At 36.5% G+C, this 20,773-nt stretch overlaps 1 protein-coding gene across 1 annotated transcript in view; it reads right to left on the minus strand.

Moving 5' to 3' along the window:
* LOC145670604 (uncharacterized) overlaps nucleotides 1-10,731 on the minus strand; it is a 123,880-nt gene extending 113,149 nt beyond the window's left edge. Inside the window, exon 1 of the mRNA XM_081739397.1 lies at nucleotides 10,496-10,731. Within this exon, the coding sequence (XP_081595523.1) occupies nucleotides 10,496-10,551 (56 nt within the window). The 5' untranslated portion in view covers nucleotides 10,552-10,731. The remainder of the gene's footprint in view (nucleotides 1-10,495) is intronic.
* Nucleotides 10,732-20,773: the final 10,042 nt, after the last annotated feature.

The following is a 20,773-nucleotide window of genomic DNA, read 5'->3' on the forward strand; positions in this document are numbered from 1 at the left end:
TCTAAATGTGGTACAATCTTAGGTAAAAAATAATAATAAAAAACTAAATTTTGTCGATTTCATTTGGATTGCCCCATGCACGAATTCTCTTCAAACTTGAATGTAAGGATCTGATTCAATGGTTTCCGCTTGGTTATCGGCAAGCTTTTGGCAAAATTTGATGCAATATCGCTGCTCAAGTTTTTCTCCGACGACTGCTCACTACACAAGTTCACTCTCTGGCCGACTGCCAGCGACTATCTGCGAGCGGAAAAAAATCTCGACTACATATGGGAATCCTTTCTACACACAGAACCACAGACGCGTTAGTTGACACAAAAAAATGCATAACTTTTGTGACTCCAGCAAAACGTTTAGGTGCATAATTTTTAAGGATGCAACTAAATGCATAATGAAAACTGTGTTAATTGATGCACTTGTGTGCATAAAATTTATTATGCAGATAAACGTTTTGCTGAAATCACAAAATGTTATGCATTTTTTTGTCTCCTACTGAAGCATTTACATGCATTAATTGAAACAATGGTTGGTATCGCTGGTTGCATATTCCCTAAATATACAGGATTTCCAAGGGTGTGAAAACGATTAAATAAATTTAGAACACTACTAAAAATATGTAATCGAGGCTTTTTGGGTAATGCAGGACAGAGTACAGATATTCCATATTACATGAGAGCCTCTACGGCCATTTTGGAAGTAGTCATACTGGATTTGAGTTAATTAAGTGAAATATAGACTTTACGATACACTACTATTTTTGAAATAAAGTGTGATTTTTAAAGACATTAACAAGATTGTTTTCTATATTCTTTGTTAACGAAATTTTGATCACATAGGTCTAGATATAAAAACTTGTCATTGTAAATTTATGATCATAATTTTGTTCAGGATGCAAACAAGCAGAGAGGAAACTACCATAATATCGTTACGAAATCACACCTTATTTCAACAATAGTATCGGATCGTAAAGTTCCCATTTCACTGAATTAATTAAAATCCAGTATGATACCTTCCAAAATGGTCGCAGAGGCTCTCATGTAAAGTGGAATATTTTCACTCTGTCATGCATCACACTAATAAACCTCGATTTCATAGTTTTGGTAGTGTTGTAAATTTATTCCATCGTTTTCACACCCTTGACAACCCTGTATATCAGATGTGCAATATACAATTTAGGCCACTCAATTTATGAGATCCATCTAAACTATGTCACAACCATTATGAGAAAATAGTTACAAAAATAAGGCCTTCAAATAGTATATCTTACAAGTCAAAAAAGGAAAAGAACTCAATTTATTGTACCTAGGTACATAGCGTTTTTTTACAGGTTGCTCTACAAGAGCAGTTTTGCCATTTTCACTAAAGCTAAAATCCCAAATTATCTTTGGTGAAATAAAAGAACATGGGTCAATGTTAGAAAAATCGTACCGATAGCAAATCTAGCGATGGGAAACACAAAAGTTTACAGAGAGAAAAAAAAAAAAGTGGAAACTACCAACTCAGATTATAAATCAAACTTTGTATGTCTATGTTCTCTGAATCTTTCTATCGCTTTTTTATAATATATTTTAGTATACTAATTTATGCCCGTTTGGCCTTTTTCCGTTTCGCCTTATGCCCTCAAAACATTTTGCCATACAACCGATAAGGATGTTATCTTAAGGCGGAAGGGGAATTCCCGTTTGGCCTTTTCCTGCTTGACCTTATAACATACAAGGGAATTTTCACTCTGTTTCTGTAACAAAGAGGGATTTATCTTATTCTCAACTGCAACGTCTCTTCTATTTCAGACAAATTAAACTCAAATATCTTAGAACATAAATTTTATTATCACACCCGAAATAGCATATCAAGTTTCTATGTGGATATAATATGAAACAGCATCAGTATATGAAATTACATCAATTTCACTGTTCTTAAGTCTATCTTTTAGGCGGTGAATCCTGTCGTCAAACCGTCTCTGCCTTAGCTTTCTAAGTGTGTTTTCTGATAACCACTTGAAGAAGTACTCGCAATCTTTCATTTTCACGTTGCCTGTCTTTCATTAATTCAATGAAAGAATGTATGTCTAAGTGATCCCTTGATGCCTTTCTTCGTAATTTGACGTGCTACTGTCTTGCATTGTTAGTCATTTGTTCTTGATCGTTTTCAAAGTGATTCCACAAGTCACTGCAAATAGATAAAAATACATCATTAGCACATTAAAAATTCAAAGGATTGCAGGAGAATCTACGTTGGAAAGTCGATGGCAAAATTTTGGGTGAACCTAATTTATTTCTTTTGCAAAGCAAAAGAATGTGTTCTTTTGATAATTTACAAATCAGTGAATGTAGAATCTTCAATACATGCACGTCGCAAGAAAATCTATATTACACTTTACATTAGGTGTTAATGGAAAAAATGCTATACTGTAGAGTGCTCGGGATAGCTTAATTAATGATTTAATAATAAAAAAACAATCATTAATTTTTTGCACTAAACGCCATCTATTTATGTAGGAAAGAAAACATACTTACAGAGAAAATAACGTATCACCATCATCCAGCCAAGTGTCTATAAGATAATCATGGAACTCCTCCTTCATAGAACGTCAGGCGCATCTTCTTGCAAACGCACAAACACTACATCTAAATGGGAAGTTGGTACCAGAGGCTGTGCTGCTGCATGTCGAATCCATCTTTTTACTTCAGTGTTCTCTTTGTACAATTGAGAAAGTTCTAACTGCTGAACCTTCCTCCAAACAGACTGAGAGAAGTGGAAGGAACATCCTGTGATTTTAACCAGGAAATACTTTATTTATAGCATTGATTGCTACTTTCTTAAGATCAATAGAAACTTCTTTCAATTTGAAACGCAGTCCAAATTTCTCAGCTTCTTCCATGATTATCTCCAGTAATCTTACATGTGTCTCTTGCTTTTTACTGGGCAATATACAGAAGAGGAGAACAAATACCTGGCCGAAATATTTTCCGTGCAGGATGTACATTTGGGAGAAAAGGAGAGGTACAGTCTTAAGTGTCCCTCCATTACAATCCTGTCGCACTGACACATAATTTTCAAAGTTCCAATAGTGCCGAAAACCTGTTGAAGATAGAAAGACTAGAATAAACAACACAGACATTCTAAAGAAAATGCTTTAATATTAATATTCTTACTCCTATTACTATTGTCATAACAGATTTTCACGATTTCAAAAAAAAAAAAAAAAAAAGGAAAGAAAAAAAGAAAAAAGAAAGAAAAAAAAGAAAAAAGAACGTAAGAAATGATAAACTATTTTCTTGATTACTAAAATATAACTTACAAGAATTCTACTGGTGTCATCGCCTTCGTCCCCCAATAAAAGTTTTTGCCGTCCTGCGTTTCGCTCCACGATCCTTCCACATTCAATTGATTCAATCTTTGCGATAGTGGTGCCCGGTTCATGCTCGTACGTTATATAAAGAGTGTTTAACGGCACCAAAAATAGGGACAACAGATGCAGTTTCACCACAGTAATTTCCCTTAGCAATCTTCTTCCTGGAGAGAAGAAAAAAATTCATTTTAAACATCAACAGCAAAAAAAAAAAAAAAAAAAAAAGTCGTACTTTCCCTCTAGAAAGTAAAGACAGACGGAATATTGCTTAACTACGACCGGTTAATTGTGTTACACTATAAATTTAAAAAAAAAAAAAAAAAATGGACTATGTATTTGTGTGCTAGCTAGGATGCCATTTAAGAAAAGTTCCACATCTAAAGTTCTAAAATAACTTTTGGAAAAGTTGCACGAGTAAATATTAGAAACATGCAGAAAAGCTTCAGTGTCAAAATTACTTATACCTTATTACAACTATTATATATACTTACCTATACTTACCTATATGTCTTAGTAATTGTTGATGTTCGTTCTTCCGCCGCTCTCTTCTTCATATGTGAGGTACAAATACAAGGCTACATGAGCAATTTTTTAAACAGTGACGCAGATAACACAAAATTCTGAATACTTGCTTTGATTATACGCTATTCTGTTCGTTCAAACGTAAATACTACTAAATTTCCCTATCATAACTTGAAAATCCCCTTCGCTGGTGTAAGGCGAAATGGAAAGGGGAAAGGGGAATTCCTGTTTCGCCTTACAATCAAATTAGCATATACTATCTTAGCATCATAGCCTGAAGTAATGAAAACAGGCACAAGGCGAAACGGGAAAAGGCCAAACGGGAAGACATCCAAAGTTTCATTTTAAAATCATCTGAAAGAATTTTTCACTTACATTTCCCTGTTTTTAATTATTAAAGATATATTTCGCAAACGGACAAATACGTGGACGTTTCGAATTAGGTACAAAAATATGAAAACTGTTCTTGTGATGTATAATTATAATATTCTAAAAAAGTTATATTTCTGGGATAAAAGTCTGTAGGTCTATAGTAATTTACCATGTTAAATTCAAATCTGAAATCAGAATTTCGCTATCAGGTTTACTTTCTCAGTAATATAGGATGTTACGTAAGTACACGACGCATGTTCTTAAAAAAAAAAAAAAAAAAAAAAAAAAAAAAAAAAAACCTGAAAATGGAACAGTAACTAAGACGTTACTGGTTTAGCCTGTAGCATGTTTTCTAGTACGTGTGTCTCTTGTCTCTACTGACACATCATCAGTAGCCTTCTGACATGCTGAGTTATGTTTTTTTCATTTCCCATTCATGAAACTACGAATTTTAATTAAAAATGAAGTAACAGTCAGTTTAAATCTCATAATCAAATTGAATTCATTGGAAGAACATAACACTAGTGGAAAATCCTGTTAACCTCTGAAAAGTTGACCTGATAATGATACCAGAAATTACATTTGAAATTTCCTTTCCTTATTATACGCTGTGTTAAAACGGCACCATTCACATTTCCCTATCATGTCCCTGAAACGGAAAGTTTGAGGGGAAAAATAAGGCTTTTGGTAGAAAAAAATCCCTTTTTTCTATTTTGGGTCCCTCCGGAACACCCTGTGTTAACACACAGATCTCAAAATAAACTGAAAAATACTAAATGGTGTACGAAACGTGTGTACAAAATTTCAAGCTTCTATCTTGAATAGTAAGGATGGGAGAACCAAATTACCAATCAGCTAAGAACATCCCCACAGTGGCCCAGATGACTCAAAAAGATTCGGATGTAATATAAACATTTTCTGAGGCATCCTAGGGTCATGTTTTACACTTCATTCTCATCAGAATAGAACAGTCTTTCAAACGGTACCATTCATATGTTTCCGTCATGTATCTGAGGCGGGAAAAATTGCAAAAAATGTGATTTTTGTTAAAATATCCCTTTTTTTAGCATTTCTGGACCCCTCCCCCCCCCTGTGTTAACACACAGATCTCAAAATCAACTGAAAAATGTTAATGGCATAGTGAATATGTCTACAAAATTTCAAGCTTCTATTTAGAACAGTAAGGTAAATATATATATATTAACACATGTGCTAAGAATATCCCCACAATACCCCAAATTCCCGCAAAAACGGGAAATTTTCTAAGACATCCCTATTTACCCTAGGATCATGGTTCGTACCTCATTTTCTTCAGAATGGAAAGTACTTTCTAACGTTACCAATCACATGTCTTCATCATGTATCTGAGGCGGGAAAATCTCGATAAAGAGATTTATTAAAATATCTCTTTTTAAAACCTTTTTACCCGTTTGAACACAACTTGGGGCACCGCAGAGATCTGAAATATATCTGTAGAATACTAAGGAGTACACTGAATGTATGTGTAAAATATCGATCTTCTAGGTGCAAAAGTAAGCCCGCCAAAAAAATAATATGCCCACAGTACCATAAATTCCCGTTTAAAACAAGATCTCAGGTAAAAATTTCCTGAGACATCCTTATTTACATTAGCATTATGGTTCGTACCTCATTCTCTTCAGAATAGAACAGCCTTTGAAACGTTTTCCATTCGCATGTCTCCGTCGAGTATCTGAGCGGGAAAATCTAGAAAAAGGGAATTTTTGTTATAGGTGCAAAAGTAAGTAACTCAAAAAATAGTAAAAATAGGTCTAACAAAAAATTCTTTAGTTTTAAGTTATGACGTATCACACCCTATGTTTCGACCCGGAAAGGCGTAAAACCATACGTAACGTGTTCTAGAACGCTTCCACTCTAGAAAGAAAGCTTTATTAGTACTTTTTAAATCGAATAATGAAAATACAACCCTAACGTATAAACATATACGATATATGTAAGGGTTAATGCCGTGCTACTGTTTTTAACCTTCAATGTATTTCCTGCTCAATAGTAGGCATACCCGTGTTTTGTCAATATTTACTTCAATATCACGAAATCGGGGCTTTTGGCCCGATACTCTAACCAAAACATCACAATTACGTGACCATGTGTGACTTTTAGTAGATACTCAACTATTGGTATGTGCAGGACAAGGGCGCCGTTTTCTGTGTAACTTTGGAGGGCCCTATGAAAGATATGCATTAGTAGAAAGGAAAAATGAACGACCATGTACTGTAGAAATAGGAGAACCTGCTTCAACTTAGCAATTTGGCCCCCCTCGTTAGAGGACCATTTCAACTTTGGGGGTCCCAGACCACTAAACCCCCCAGGATCGGCGGCCTTGGTGCAGGAGTAACAACTTATGCGAGTTAAATGAAGTTTTTCTAAATAATCAACCTTCACCTAATAAGAATATTAAGTATTAATAATAATAATAATAATAATAATAATAATAATAATAATAATAATAATAATAATAATAATAATAATAATAATAATAATAATAACAGCGGTTCGGAGTTCACGCATGCATCGGATATATTTAATGAGAATCAAGCAGCCACTAGCATGAGTCACTTCAACATACAGTATGTACTGTAGTTAACCTAAATATTTCTTCACTCCTTTGTGGATTTTTGTAGGAAACGAGTTCCTTCTGAGAATCCCTTATGGCTTTGTTGTTTTGCTAACGGTACTTTTCTTAATAACTACATACTTGCACTACCTAACACAATAATATCGTATTTTAATATACACTTACCTCCGTTTTTCTAAGCAGACTCCAGCACTAGACAAAAGAACACACACAATAACAAGTCAGAATTCGCTCCACAACAACACGAAAACCAGTCGAGCATGCGCAGTAAGTGCTGGAGACTAGCTTCAAACAAAACACGACAGGTGACGCTCACATCAAGAAGAAATGCATAAGTACCGATGCAAATATCTGCATCAATTGAGTAATCTTAAACCACAATGCATTTATATGTCTCAAATGACCCATTTTTTATTTTCGATCATTCTCTAGGGTTGAAAATGCTGCGCATCAGTGACAAAAACTAAATTTATACATATTAACGCGCCATTTGATGCACGTAAATGTTTCAAATTTCCTAGGATGCACTTGTAGTTCTGTGTGTACCGTGTCGCCACGTTTGACCTAATCCTCGTTTCGCCTAATCAATTATCTGACACTTTTATGACAGATAAATGATAAGATAAGTGTCCACCATTTTAGGCGAAAAAGGATCCTCGTTTGGCCTAATCCTCGTTACGCCTAAACTGGCGGACAATAAGAAAAAATCGTGGAAATTCAACTAGAGGGAAATTATAAGAGAAAATTTCCTAGTATATAAAGAATTAAGAAATGCAAAATATATAGATTAATATTATATTAACTATTTTCAAGGAGTTAAGATTACCAAAACTCCTTTACGTATTTGAGCTCCTCCGTGGCTAAGCGGTTAGCGTACGCGCCTTTGGCGTGGGAGACTCGGGTTCGATTCCCGGCGGGAGCTCATGTGGTTCGGATTCCACGTTAATAGTAGGTCCACGTCTCACATAGCCTCGCTGCTGAAAAGGGACGTTAAACTCAAAATTAACTCATCAACTCCTTTATGTATTTGCTATGACTATGTATATCTATCTATCTATCTATCTATCTACCTATATATGATACGTTCTCTATCGATCCAAACGATTTATGGTATATATTCCAAATCTTAAGAATAGATTTCATCTCAGCTTCATTCTTTTATTGAAGCCAGAAGTAGTAAGAACTAGTACAGCTTCCGGTTTCAATATTGATTCCTAAATATTAAAAATCGTAAGAGATAACAAGAAATCGTTTTTGATGAGAATTCAGCTTCCAATAAATAGGTTGTATCACTCTATTGCTGCCGGAAGTTATACATATATTTCCGGTTTCAATATTGAATCTGCATAATTTGGAAATCTACAGTAATTTAACAATGTAAAAAGAAACACATATAGGAGAACAAGGTATAAATGTTTTCACAACTTTGCTCACTGCACCGAACACAAGTAAACCTTAGCCAAGACGGACACCCAACTGAATAAGGGGCTCAGCCGGATAGTTAGTAGACAACGTTCGCTTCATCGTATGGATTTCAGATGCCACCCACAAGGTTACCACTTGTCATTATACGTCACTGCGGTTAATGTCTTACATTGGCAACCGAATGCCGTGACTGGACCATAAAAACGAGTAGCATAGTGCAACGAGTCTTGATTTCAATCTCATCACGCCGATAGTGATCTATAATTTGGTGCCAACCCAACGAAATCATGTCAGGTTCGATCTGTACAAGATAATGGAGACTCCATGTTGATTTAGAGTGTTTTTCTGTAAGCAATGTTTTGGACCTTTGGTACCTACTACTCGCCCGTATTGTATCGAAGTACGATCTCCAGAGTTAACTATGGTTATTTCTGTCATACGAGTGGAAATGAAGTGTACCAGCAGGACAACCACTCTCGTAACAGATCTCGGTTGGCTACCACCTATTTGGAGGAACATTCCACTTCTTCCTGTTGAAAGAACCACTGAGAAGCCCGGATAACAATCTCATTGTACGTCTCAGAGATTTATACTATGGAAATTCCAGGTAGCATGTGAAACGAGTGGAAATTCAACTCAAAAGTTGTGATTTCAAAAGTAATAATAAGAATTGAAATATATTTTAATTCTTTCTTCATTAGAACACATTGAGATGTTTGGATTGTGGAATTATCCAAAGAGCAATTTGTTAGCGGAGCGATTTGTCACAAATCACTCATTTCGATCACAGTTGTCCATTGTTAAGTTATGAGCAAATTTAGGGATCTTCTGTCAGATCTAGCTCGAAATATTTACGAATTTCACACGAATTATAATTACAATAGAATCACAATAGGATCCCTTATAATGTATTAACAGTTTCAAAAAAAAAAAAACACTGAAACGAATGAAATCCTCTGAAAGATCAGCAAAACCTACAATAAAATAACTTTTGCATCATAAGAAGAAACACACAAACTATATTTCCTTTAACATACCGATTAGCAGTACCATTTGACAATATCAGATATTTGGAAACAAACTGCAAACTAAAAGTTACTTTTGAACAGCACTCACCTTTAAACAAAATTAATAACAGGCGTAACTTGTTTTTCTCTCATCTCAAATATAGGCACTATACACTCTGTGAGGGCGTTAATATTCTCAAAATGGAACGGAAAAGTAACTGTACAATTGTCAAAATATTTTTCAGAAAGCAAATAGTCCTGTTACAAATTAGTTATAGGAAAACTAATTTGTATTTCTCTTCTCTTCACATAGTAGGGAATATTTTTTTCGAAAAATTTCCCTCCAGTTTTATCGCCACGATTTTTTTATAGTAAGCCATTTTAGGCAAAACGTGGATTAGGCCAAACGAGTATCCTTATTCCGCCTAAAATGGCTGACATAAATCTTATCTTTTATCTGTCATAAAAGTGTCGGATAATTGGTTAGGCGAAACGAGGATTAGGTCAAATGATGCAACATCCCTTTCTATACCTACACTGAATAAAATCTCGCACGCTTCATTGGTTTATGCGGGAAAAATAAGGTTCGATACTTTTTAAACACACTTCGTATGTTTTCAATTAAATACTATTGTTCATATTTCGATGCGCTTTTCACTAAGCTAATAAGGTATTCCCGAAAAAGGATTATATACAAAATATTTTTTAAAAATAATAATTAGGTAATTAATTTTTTAAAAAAATCAAATAATTCAAACAACTCCTGACGAAAGAATTATCCTGAAGTATGCTGCAACCAGGTAATCAACAAAGTAAGGTAGGTTACCTATAACCGAAGGGTTAAGAATATTTTTCAAGACAGGTTTCTTCAAATGGTTTAACACCATCTATGTTCAAAATGTAAACTCAAGGGGAAACAATATTCCAACCTTTTCAGAAAGAACAATCTGAGTCAGTGAGGTAAGTTCTTGTCTCTTCTTTAAGGAATTTAAGTAAAAGAACCAATTTACCTCCAATTGCTCAATTACAATTTATAAATGAAGAAGAAAATTAGAATTTTATTACAAAAAGATATTACAACTGAAACTGCCTTATAAGAGCTGTTATTAAATCTTATTACTTGAATAAATACACAGGAAATCATAACATGAGCTCTGATTCAGTTTTGTCTAGATTTTACACACATTAAGGTAGGCAACTTACATGTATATGAAAGATGATCCTTTCAACCGAAGTCCAACTCTTTGTCCTGCGTACATGATTGTTAACGTATTTGTGAAATTGGCTGTTTTTTCTCGAAGCTCAACGTTCCCTCCGACAGCCTCGATAGGTAGTCTCTATGCCCCAATGATCCCCTACATTCCAAGTTCATCTTTTTTATATCAAATTTGCACTTAACTACGTGACAGCTGTCATCAGGAAATTCCAGTTCTATATGTCCCATTAGCACACATATCACCTGTTCTTGTACATGGTTTGTAACCTTGTTTCTTTCTCCTGTATTATATTTGCATATATATTTTTCTTTTTCTTTTTTCTTAAATCTCTTACCACTTTTCATTACATTTGTAATCGACACAACAGTTATAATTACTTCTGCGTCGCGTTATGCTCCACAAATTTTGCAAAGCTTTATATCGAATGAGACCCTGGATCTTACAGCTTCTTGTTATTACTACTAGCTGATTAATTTTGTGCCATGGAGTCATAAATTAGGTAAGTTTCAGTGACTAAGAAATAAACTATGTACACTGAGAAAAATCCATTATCCGGACAGCGGTATATTGTACAAATACAAGGATTCGTTATGTTTACTAAGGAAATCTGTACGGAGCGTACTTTATCCATATACTACACAGGTACTGCCTTTTACCCGCTTAGATATTACATCATTTCGCTGCAGGATGTCTGATATCTAACAATCTTCTGTATTTTACATACATATACGTATGTTAAGTACTTCAGTTATACGTTATATACGTCCATCTGTACGTGAGATCCAGACCGCCTATAGACACTCTTTCTTTCGCCATGGCTGACGTCATTGAACTACCGTCTTTTGCTTGCGAAACGAGGTTGTTACAATCTGAAAAGAAGACAGGAAGGAAACAAAAACCTGGGTAAGTGCACTAGTTAACTATTACATTAGTTAAATATTCCATTAATTATATATTCTTTTAGTGTAACTTGCTTTAGTATAGTACTAAGTAAGTAATATAGTTTATGACTACAACTCGTTAATGATTGAGGAGAATGGAATGGGTGAATCTGAATTTTGAGAAATCTTTGAATATTAATGTTTTGAAACATTTTACGTTACAAGGTAGCAAAATGAATGTTATGTGTGTATTCATTCCGTTTTATATGTGACGATTTATTACGTGGTGCAGAGTTACTACAGGACTGCTTAACATAATTGCTAAGAAACCGTTTTCAGTGCGAAAATTCCCTTGTGTAGTGAAGATTTAGGCTTTAGGTCTCTGGGCTTTCGGCATCAATGGCCTTGTTAGCCCGTCACATATGAGGGATGACGTCCCTCGATGAGCACACTATCCGGGTAAAGGAAGGGAAGAAAGGATTGGGGAAGGAAGAAAACGGCCTGGGACCTATATGTTAGGTACCACTCCGGCATTTTCCTGCTGTGAATGAGGAAAACCCAAGGAAATCTCATTCAGGATGGCTGGACTTAAAATCTTTTGATACTTTTTCGAGTGAGGAAATCGATCCCCAACGGGATCGAACCCGGGACCGTTCGCACCGAAGGCGAGAGCGTTAGCAACTACGCTACGCGGGGCCACTTGTGTAGTCTAGAAAACTCATTTTTATTAGGATATTTGCATTTTTTTTTTTTACTTTTAGTTTAACGCCCCATGATTGTACATAAACGTAAGTGAGAAGGTGACGATGAGATACATGATAATGGTGGAATCAAGAAAATGTAAGGAAACTGGAAAGTCTTAAGAATAACCACACCTACAGTGTTCACCAAAAGGCTATTTGTCGGGAGCAGGAATCGAACCAGGGACCTAACAGGTCAGAGGTAAGCGCTCTACTACAGAGCTTTCTTTTGTTTAAAGAACTTGTTTACATTGAAATATATATATTTGACGAAGATATTGATATATTTTACAGCCTCACTGAAATTTAAAAAAAAAAGTAGTCAGGGAGAGCTTACTTGTCAGGTTTTTATTTTTTAAATTTAATTTGATTTGATTTCTATTTATTTATTTTTGCTTGTTATGTTCCCTAGTTAATTAATGTTTGGGTTACTGAGAATTAAAACCTTTTTAGTATTATTGTTATGGCATCACTTTGGAACCAAAAAGTTTGAATTTTTTTTTTCTTGTGTTTTCATATAGGAAGTTGGTAAGTTTGTGCCTTAGCATTGGTTTGGTTTCTACTGTAGAACGTAATTGAAGGTCATGTTGAGTTGAGTCTTGGCGGGTTTGAGTTCGTGAAGTGTCAGGCACTGATTGTGCCCCTGTCTTCTGTCTGTGATGTTTCCTGGTTTTGGGCAGTGACGTATTTATGTTGAGGAGTACCAACGCAGGCCGCGTAACTACAACACAGCTTCAACACCTACGAGTGCCAGGCGTTTGAATTTCACCCTTCGTTCCGGCGTGACTAATGCAGTATAGTACTAGGTTCAAATTCTATGGCTGGTAAAAACGGTATGGTAAGAAACACAACGTAATAGTTATTAGTTTAATTAGTGTTTCTTCATAGTATTGTTTCACTATTTCTAGAAGGAATTAACTATTAACGAAGTAATGAATAAGCAAAAACACACTTTGATTGACGTTTACGATTTCTCATACTCCATTGAGGATGTTTTGATCCTCAGTTGCGCAAACATCCAGTGTGCGTTTTTTTTTTTTTTTTTTAATTTTTTGTTGCTTACACTGCCTTACAGATGAGGGTTATAGTTAAGGAGCCGTACTTCCCATTTAGGGAAGGACGAGAAACGCCATACTTTCAGGAATTATTCATTGACTATCTAGGACAGCGTTTCCCAACCGGTGCGCCGCGGCACACTGGTGTGCCGTGAATGGGCCGCTAGTGTGCCGCGAGGAAGTCGAAGCAAATTATTAATTCTATAGCAATCAAATTGCAAGACGAAGGAAAAATGTATATTTTTATTTCACATTACTATGAACCTCTATGAATCTACAACTTTAAGTTTCATACCGTGTTACTTTTCTGTACATTTTTAATGTTGAAAATATATATTGGTTATCATTGTTGTAACTATTATTGCTTCTTTATTGTTGCAGACTATTTTGTAACTTGAAAATTTAAAATAACATTCAATCCTTTCGACAAATTAAATACATTTGTATTTTAAAAGTAAAAAAGATTTGTTTGTTCGCTCGTTATTTAGTGATCTTACTTCTTAGTGAAAGGTTGGATACAGTTTTCGAACAAGAAAGCTTAGTTTTAAAAACCTGAGTCCAATATTTCATTGCAATTGTTTTATATTTTTAAATTAGAATGAAAAATAAGCATAATAATTTACCACGGGGAAAAAAACAGTGATTGAGCTTTCTTCTCTGTGAGAAGGAGATCAATAATCGCAGAAAAAATACTAGTTTTATATTTACAAATAATAATATCTATGAGTGCGCCGCGAGAATTCAAGTTACATCCGTAGTGTGCCGCAAGTTGAAAAAGGTTAGGAAACGCTGATCTAGGATGTTAAAAAGCAGGTAATAGACTGAGTTCTTGCCCTTGTACTTAGGGTGTTTAGGTAGTGCAACAATAAGATGTATCCTCGTGCACGGGAGATGAGAAGTACCTGTTCTTAACTATTACCCAGATGGGTTCCCTCGTGGCTAAGTGGTTAGTGTACACGCCTTTGGCGTGGGACACCCGGGTTCGATTCCCGGCCGGAGCTTATGTGGTTCGGATTTCACGTTAATCTGTAAGTCCATGTCTCATACAGCCTTGCTGCTGAAAGGAACGTTAAAATCAACTCAGCACTGCTTTACAGATGCAATTGTTCGATTCCGAGTTTGAATGGAGCTTTTTACGGGCAGGGGGTGACTTTTATATATACAATCCAAGCATTTTAGTTATCAGTCAGTGATGTAATATATATATACAGTAATATATACTGTAATATATATATACAGTATATATATATATATATTACAAAATTGAAAGTGACTAAGTTTATGACTCTCAATCTCTTAGGGCCGCGGTGGCTCAATGGTAGAGCGTTCACCTCTGGTGCTTGGGGTCCCGGGTTCGATCCCAGCTCCCGCCAAATGAACTTTGTGGTGAACAAACACTGCGTGCGTGGGTTTCCTCGGGATTTTCCCGTTTCCTCCCACTTTCTTCATTCCACCATTTCATTCATTGCTCATCATCACCGTCTCCTTTAGCCTAACCGGCATAACCGTGAGACATAAAACTCAAAGATTTCATTTCATTTTCATTTCCATTGTAGCTCTCCCCGCAACCAGTGTTGCCAAAATGTTGACAATAAGTTTGCGAAACGAGAGGTGGCGACTCGAATTTTGGGTGAAAAGTCGCTATAAAAAATAATCGAGAAATTCATTGTCTATAAGCATTGTTTTAAGTTGTAGATGTAAACTAAACAATATGTTCTACTCACTGCCGCAAATCCCGGGGGGGGGGATGACGGATACATGTCCCCTCCAATCTTGGAACTGAGGGGGAGTTTTCCCCAATAATCCGATTTGAAATGTGTTTTTTGGGAGAAATTTGATGATTTTTGTCCAATTGCTACAAAGGAACGTGAGATAAAATAGACGTCTCCCAGAATAAGCCTCAAATCTGCAGCTTCCCAATGCTGAAGACAACTCTGATACTCCACAACATTGTTTTTCAACTTCATAACTATTTTGGACATCGCAAAATAAAAAGTATGGTAACGGTCTTACCCTTCCCCCCCAATGTTGAAGACAGATTTGCGCCGCTGGCTCTACTCACATCTTTGTAAACAGGGCGCAACCAATCCTTGAATTCAGGGATCATTTCAGATTGTTTCGGGTACTTTTGTTCATATTGTGGAGTCAAAATAGTTCCGAAATAATTAACACTACAGTACTTACGTTAAGCAATTTTTTGTAAAAGAAAAACTGCAGAATAATTAAAAGACCCCAAAGAACAAATATAACAAACATCCACATCGCCTTTATTCACGCATCTATAGCTAATCTTTTTGCTATCGGTAAAGATGTATTACGTGTGTCTCTCAACGGAAACTGCGAACTAAAGGACATCAAGTTTGTAGTTCTTCTTCGTTAGAGGACAAGGGCAACATAACAATGCAGGATTGTGGGCCAGTGGGTACGCTGTATTTCCAAACTCTTCATCACTTGCACTGATTAAAACAAACAAACAGAAAAAAGAACAAACAGAAGCATTATTAGTTCAAAAACTGTTTTGAACTAATAATGCTTCTCTACAGATGAAAATTTTGTTTGCAGCAAAAAGTCGCTAAATGTATAAGTAGCTGAATCGTCATTTAAAAATCACCCATAAAAGTCTCCAATCGGAAAAATTATTCGTAGGGCGACCATACGTCCCGTTTTGACCGGGACAGTCCCGTTTTAGGGGCGTTTCCCGGCCTTCCCGTCAGTAGATGGAAAAAAGTAGTATTCGTCCCATTTTATGTAAATGAAAGAAGTAAATAACAAACCCAGTACCTTTACTCCTTTTAAAAGTATTAATAACAACAAAGAGGCAAAAATTGAACTGAAATTCCCTATATTAAACATACTCTATAGTTCGTAGTACTGCTCGAAAGAGAGCAGAGATTTAGCAGTTGGTTGTGTGTTGAACAAACTTCAACGTGTCTTTCCTTTTTCATAAGTACCCGCTCAGTAACAAAGAGAGAGAGAGGGGGAACTCTGATATCAAGGCACTGATAAATGAAATGAAATGAAATTTTTGAGTTTTACGTCCCACGGTTATGCCGATTAGGCTAAAGGAGACGGTGATGATGAGAGATGAATGAAATGGTGGAATGAAGAAAGTGGGAGGAAACGGGAGAACCCCGAGAAAACCCACGCACACGGTGTTTGTACACCACAAAGTTCACTTGGCGGGAGCAGGGTTTGAACCCGGAACCCCAAGCACCAGAGGTGAACGCTCTACCACTGAGCCACCGCGGCCCCAAGGCACTGGTAAGAACAAAGGTAGATCTAAAAGCCAGAACCTATCCCGTTATTAACTGAAAATTTTATGGTCACCCTACGCTATCGTTGAGGTCGAATTCCCCTGATTTAGTGACTTTTCCCAAAATTGGCAACATTGACCCCCACCGAACAACACCAAGTCATCTGTAGCCTAGCAAGCATAATAGTGGGACGTAAAACTTAAAGATTTTATTTCATTTCGAACAACACCCCCAGAAACCTACTGTTATACCATTCCCAAAACACCCTTTTGTACAATTCTCCCTATTCGAAAAAAAATTGTAAATAGCAGGGTTCATACATAAATATGGAACTCAATTTCCCTGAATTTTCCAGGTTTTCCAGGTATTAATTTTGCAATTTCCAGGTCTAGTGGAAGAAACTAATAATACGAGAAGACATAAATTTTAAGAATACTATATTTATATATTTGAGAATGGCCACCCTTCTCCCCAATGAACGATTGCAATTAAATATTGAGTCACAAGAAAATAAATAATCAAAACAAATAAAATTTAAGTTGAAAAATATTAAGTTGAGAAGCCTACTAAGGGAATTAAACACTTTTGTTCCATACTTGAATACATTCAAAATATATAAAAATATTGGGTTGGGAAAGAAAAAAGGGCCCGCGAGATTTTAACTGATTCTTGTAGTACTCGACGACAGAAATCGATTACTGAAAGAATTTTCAAAATCGGCGCAGGCAAATATGGAGAAAATCATATTTTCATGTACCTGTTCAAAATGGGGAAGGAAAAAGGGCCCGCGAGATTTTAACTGATTCTTGTAGTACTCAACGAGAGAAATCGACTAGTGAGGGAATTTTCAAAATCGGCGCAGGCAAGCATGAAGAAAAACCCATTTTCATGTACCGGATCAAAATGGGGAAGAAAAAGGGCCGCGAAATTTTAACTGATTCTTGTAGTACTCAACGAGAGAAATCGACTAGTGAAGAAATTTTCAAAATCGGCGCAGGCAAGCATGAAGAAAAACGCATTTTCATGTACCGGTTCAAAATGGGGAAGAAAAAAGGGCCCGTGCGATTTTAACTGATTCTTGTAGTACTCGTCGAGAGAAATCGATTAGTGAAGGAATTTTCAAAATCGGCGCAGGCAAACATAGAGAAAATGGCATTTTCATGTACCGGTTCAAAATGGGGAAGGAAAAAGGGCCCGCGAGTTTGAACCGTTACGATGTATGTTCACGAATGTGCTCGTCTTCTCAAATTTAGTTAATTACTGTAGCACTGAAACATGTGACACAGAGTCACATTGTGGATGACTCTGCAATCGGCAACCACTGCACATATACTCCTCCAGTCCCACAGTTTTATTATTTCGATCCATTCCTCACGTGCTAACGGCATGGTTTAACATCTGCAAGAAAGAGGTAAATGTAACGTTCAATTGGCAATAGCTTTTCACCAAATTAAGCTGCATGAAATCTGATTGCATTTTTGACATACTGAGAAAATTCTAGCCCGTGGCCATATGTATCACATATCCCACCAGTTCATAATAAAAATTTTGAACACAAAATTACGGTCGTCCGTGTGATGTACTCCCAAAAGGCCTAATGTGTATCACCCACCTCACATTCAATGAAACCACATCCGTGTAGAATTTAGAAAGGAACTTCTTATGATGTATACAGTATGTCTCAAAAGTTCCCTGACATAGGGTAACTCTGTTATTATCAGAGTTACAGCAAAATGTAAGAGGAAAAATCATATCGAAATATGACGTTTTCAATCTAAAGTGAACACTTTTTTTTTTCAAAAAAAATCGGACGAGATATTTGTGCTGTATACTCTTTATGCACCCAAATTTAAATGAAAATGCAACGTTGTCATTTACCTGGACCCACAACATAAGTGAATGAAGTTCCTGTTTGAAACGGGGGCTGGCCATCGAAATGTTAGCGCAAAAGAAAGTAACTTCATTCACTTATGTTGTAGGTCCAGGTAAATGGCAACGTTGCATTTTCATTTCACATTAGGCGCATAAAGAGTGTACAGCGCAAACGAGTCATCCGATTTTAAAAATTCCTTCACTTTAGATTGAAAACATCATATTTGGAGATGCTTTCCTCTCCTACATTTTGTTGTAACTCTGATAATAACAGAGTTACCCTATGTCAGGGGACTTTTGAGACACCCTGTATACCTTATTTAATGTATGTTTTATGTCACTATAACTGTAGTATAATTTAGTTTGTTTAAATTTACAATTTAATATAAGTAGATTCGGATTTACATGCGTAGGATTTTGTATGCATCTAACTAATGAATTCTTTTATATTCATGCTTCACTTAGTGACTTGGCTTTGGACTGCAATTGATTATTGTAACCCATTATTGCTTGAGAAGAAACAAGATATCCGAATCTTCATTTGAAGAAATCAAAGGTCTATTGGAAAGCTCGGGATTACAATCATTAATTTCTACATTTCAAGGTGCGTAAATTATATATTCTGTGTTTCTTGTTAAATTACTATTACTATTATTGGGTTTAGAATCAATCAAGCACTTCATGATATTTTATGGGGATCAAGATGGGTGCCGGATAGATAAGTATTTAAGCGTCAGGTTCTTAATTCTTTTCAATTTAATATTTAATCAATGATTATTTTCTCCCTCGTTATTCGGCCAAATCGTATTCCAAGATCATCAATTTTCATTACTCAATTCTGACCGTCAACCTACATAGCATATTCGTAGGACGTAAAACAAAGATTTCCTGTTATTTTTTTTGTTTCTATCTCTTTCCTCCATAGCTGTGAAAAATAACGCCTTCAGCATCATAAATTTGTATGCTACTTGCGCCTTCAGTCGTCTACTCTTCGGTGGCTCAGTGGTAGAGCGTTCACCTCCGGTGCAGGGGGTCCCTGGTTCGATCCCAGCTCGCGCCGTGTGGACTTTGTGGTGGACAAACACCGTGCTCGTGGGTTTTCTCGGGGTTCTCCCATTTCCTGCCACTTTCTTTATTCCACCATTTCAGTCATTTCTCATTATCACCGTCTCCTTTAGCCTAACCAGCATAACCGTGGGACGTTAAAGATTTCATTTTTTATTAATCTCAGTATTTTATAGTGTATTCTTAAGCTTAAGGTGATGTATAATTAAATTTTGAATTCAGTTAACTTATTTTATTTCTCAGATTGTTTTTAAAATGAATGTACAAACGTTTATTTTCATTCTTGAGTGTTTAAAGTGATGTATAGTTATTAAACATAGTATTTAATATTGTACTCTTAACGTGAAAGTGATATACAGTTAACTTTTGAATTCAGTTAACATTTTTCTTTCTGAAATTGCTTTAAAAAGTATGTAAAAACGTTTCTATTTTCTTTCTTGAGTGCTAAAAGTGATGCAAAGTTATTAAGCTTACTACTTTATATTGTATTCTTAACCCTAAACTGATACACAGTGCGTTTTTGAATAAATTATATCAAGTTATTTGAGTGACGAATACTGGTAGAAAATCCTGACTACTACTGGAACATTTTGATTTTAAGGTGACGACTACTGGTGCAAGGATTTTAAAATATTGTTTTTCCTTCAACGGCTACTCCTTTTTGAATTCTGACTATATGGTCATTATAGGAAGGATCAGTGAGTCCTTCCAACTATGGTACAGCTCCGACAGATTCACGATGCTCAGAGAAGAGACAAAATAGTATGTTTTCAACCTTAAAGTGAGAACCATTGGCGTTTTTACCCTGCTATGCAAAAGTAAGTGAGTACTCCAATGGGGTTCCAATGCGGTACCTAATTTCTGCATTTTAGATATTTGGAAATGGTGTCACGTCAGAAGGGCCCGGACAAAAGGGCGAGGACAAAAAGGCCCGAGTCAAAACGGCCCCGCGTCAAAAGGGCCCCGGTCATAAGGGCCCGAGTCAAAAGGGCCCCACGTCAAAAGGGCCCCGCGTCAAAAGGGCCCGGGTCAAAAGGGCCCCGGTCATAAGGGCCCCACGTCAAAAGGGCCCCGCGTCAAAAGGGCCCGGGTCAAAAGGGCCCCGCGACAAAAGGGCCCGAGTCAAAAGGGCCCCGCGTCAAAAGGGCCCCGGTCATAAGGGCCCGGGTCAAAAGGGCCCCGCGTCAAAAGGGCCCCGGTCATAAGGGCCCGAGTCAAAAGGGCCCCGCGACAAAAGGGCCCGAGTCAAAAGGGCCCTGCGTCCAAAGATGCCGGGTCAAAAGGGTCCCCGGCAAAAGGGCGCGAGTCAAAAAGGCCCTGAGCCAAAAGGGGCCCCGAGTCAAAAGGACCCCGCGATCAAAGGGCCTCACATCAAAAAAGCCTGAGATATAGCGTTT

This window comes from Thermobia domestica, chromosome 14 (assembly GCF_964235325.1).
Source record: "Thermobia domestica chromosome 14, izTheDome1.hap1.1, whole genome shotgun sequence".
Lineage (NCBI taxonomy): Eukaryota > Metazoa > Arthropoda > Insecta > Zygentoma > Lepismatidae > Thermobia > Thermobia domestica.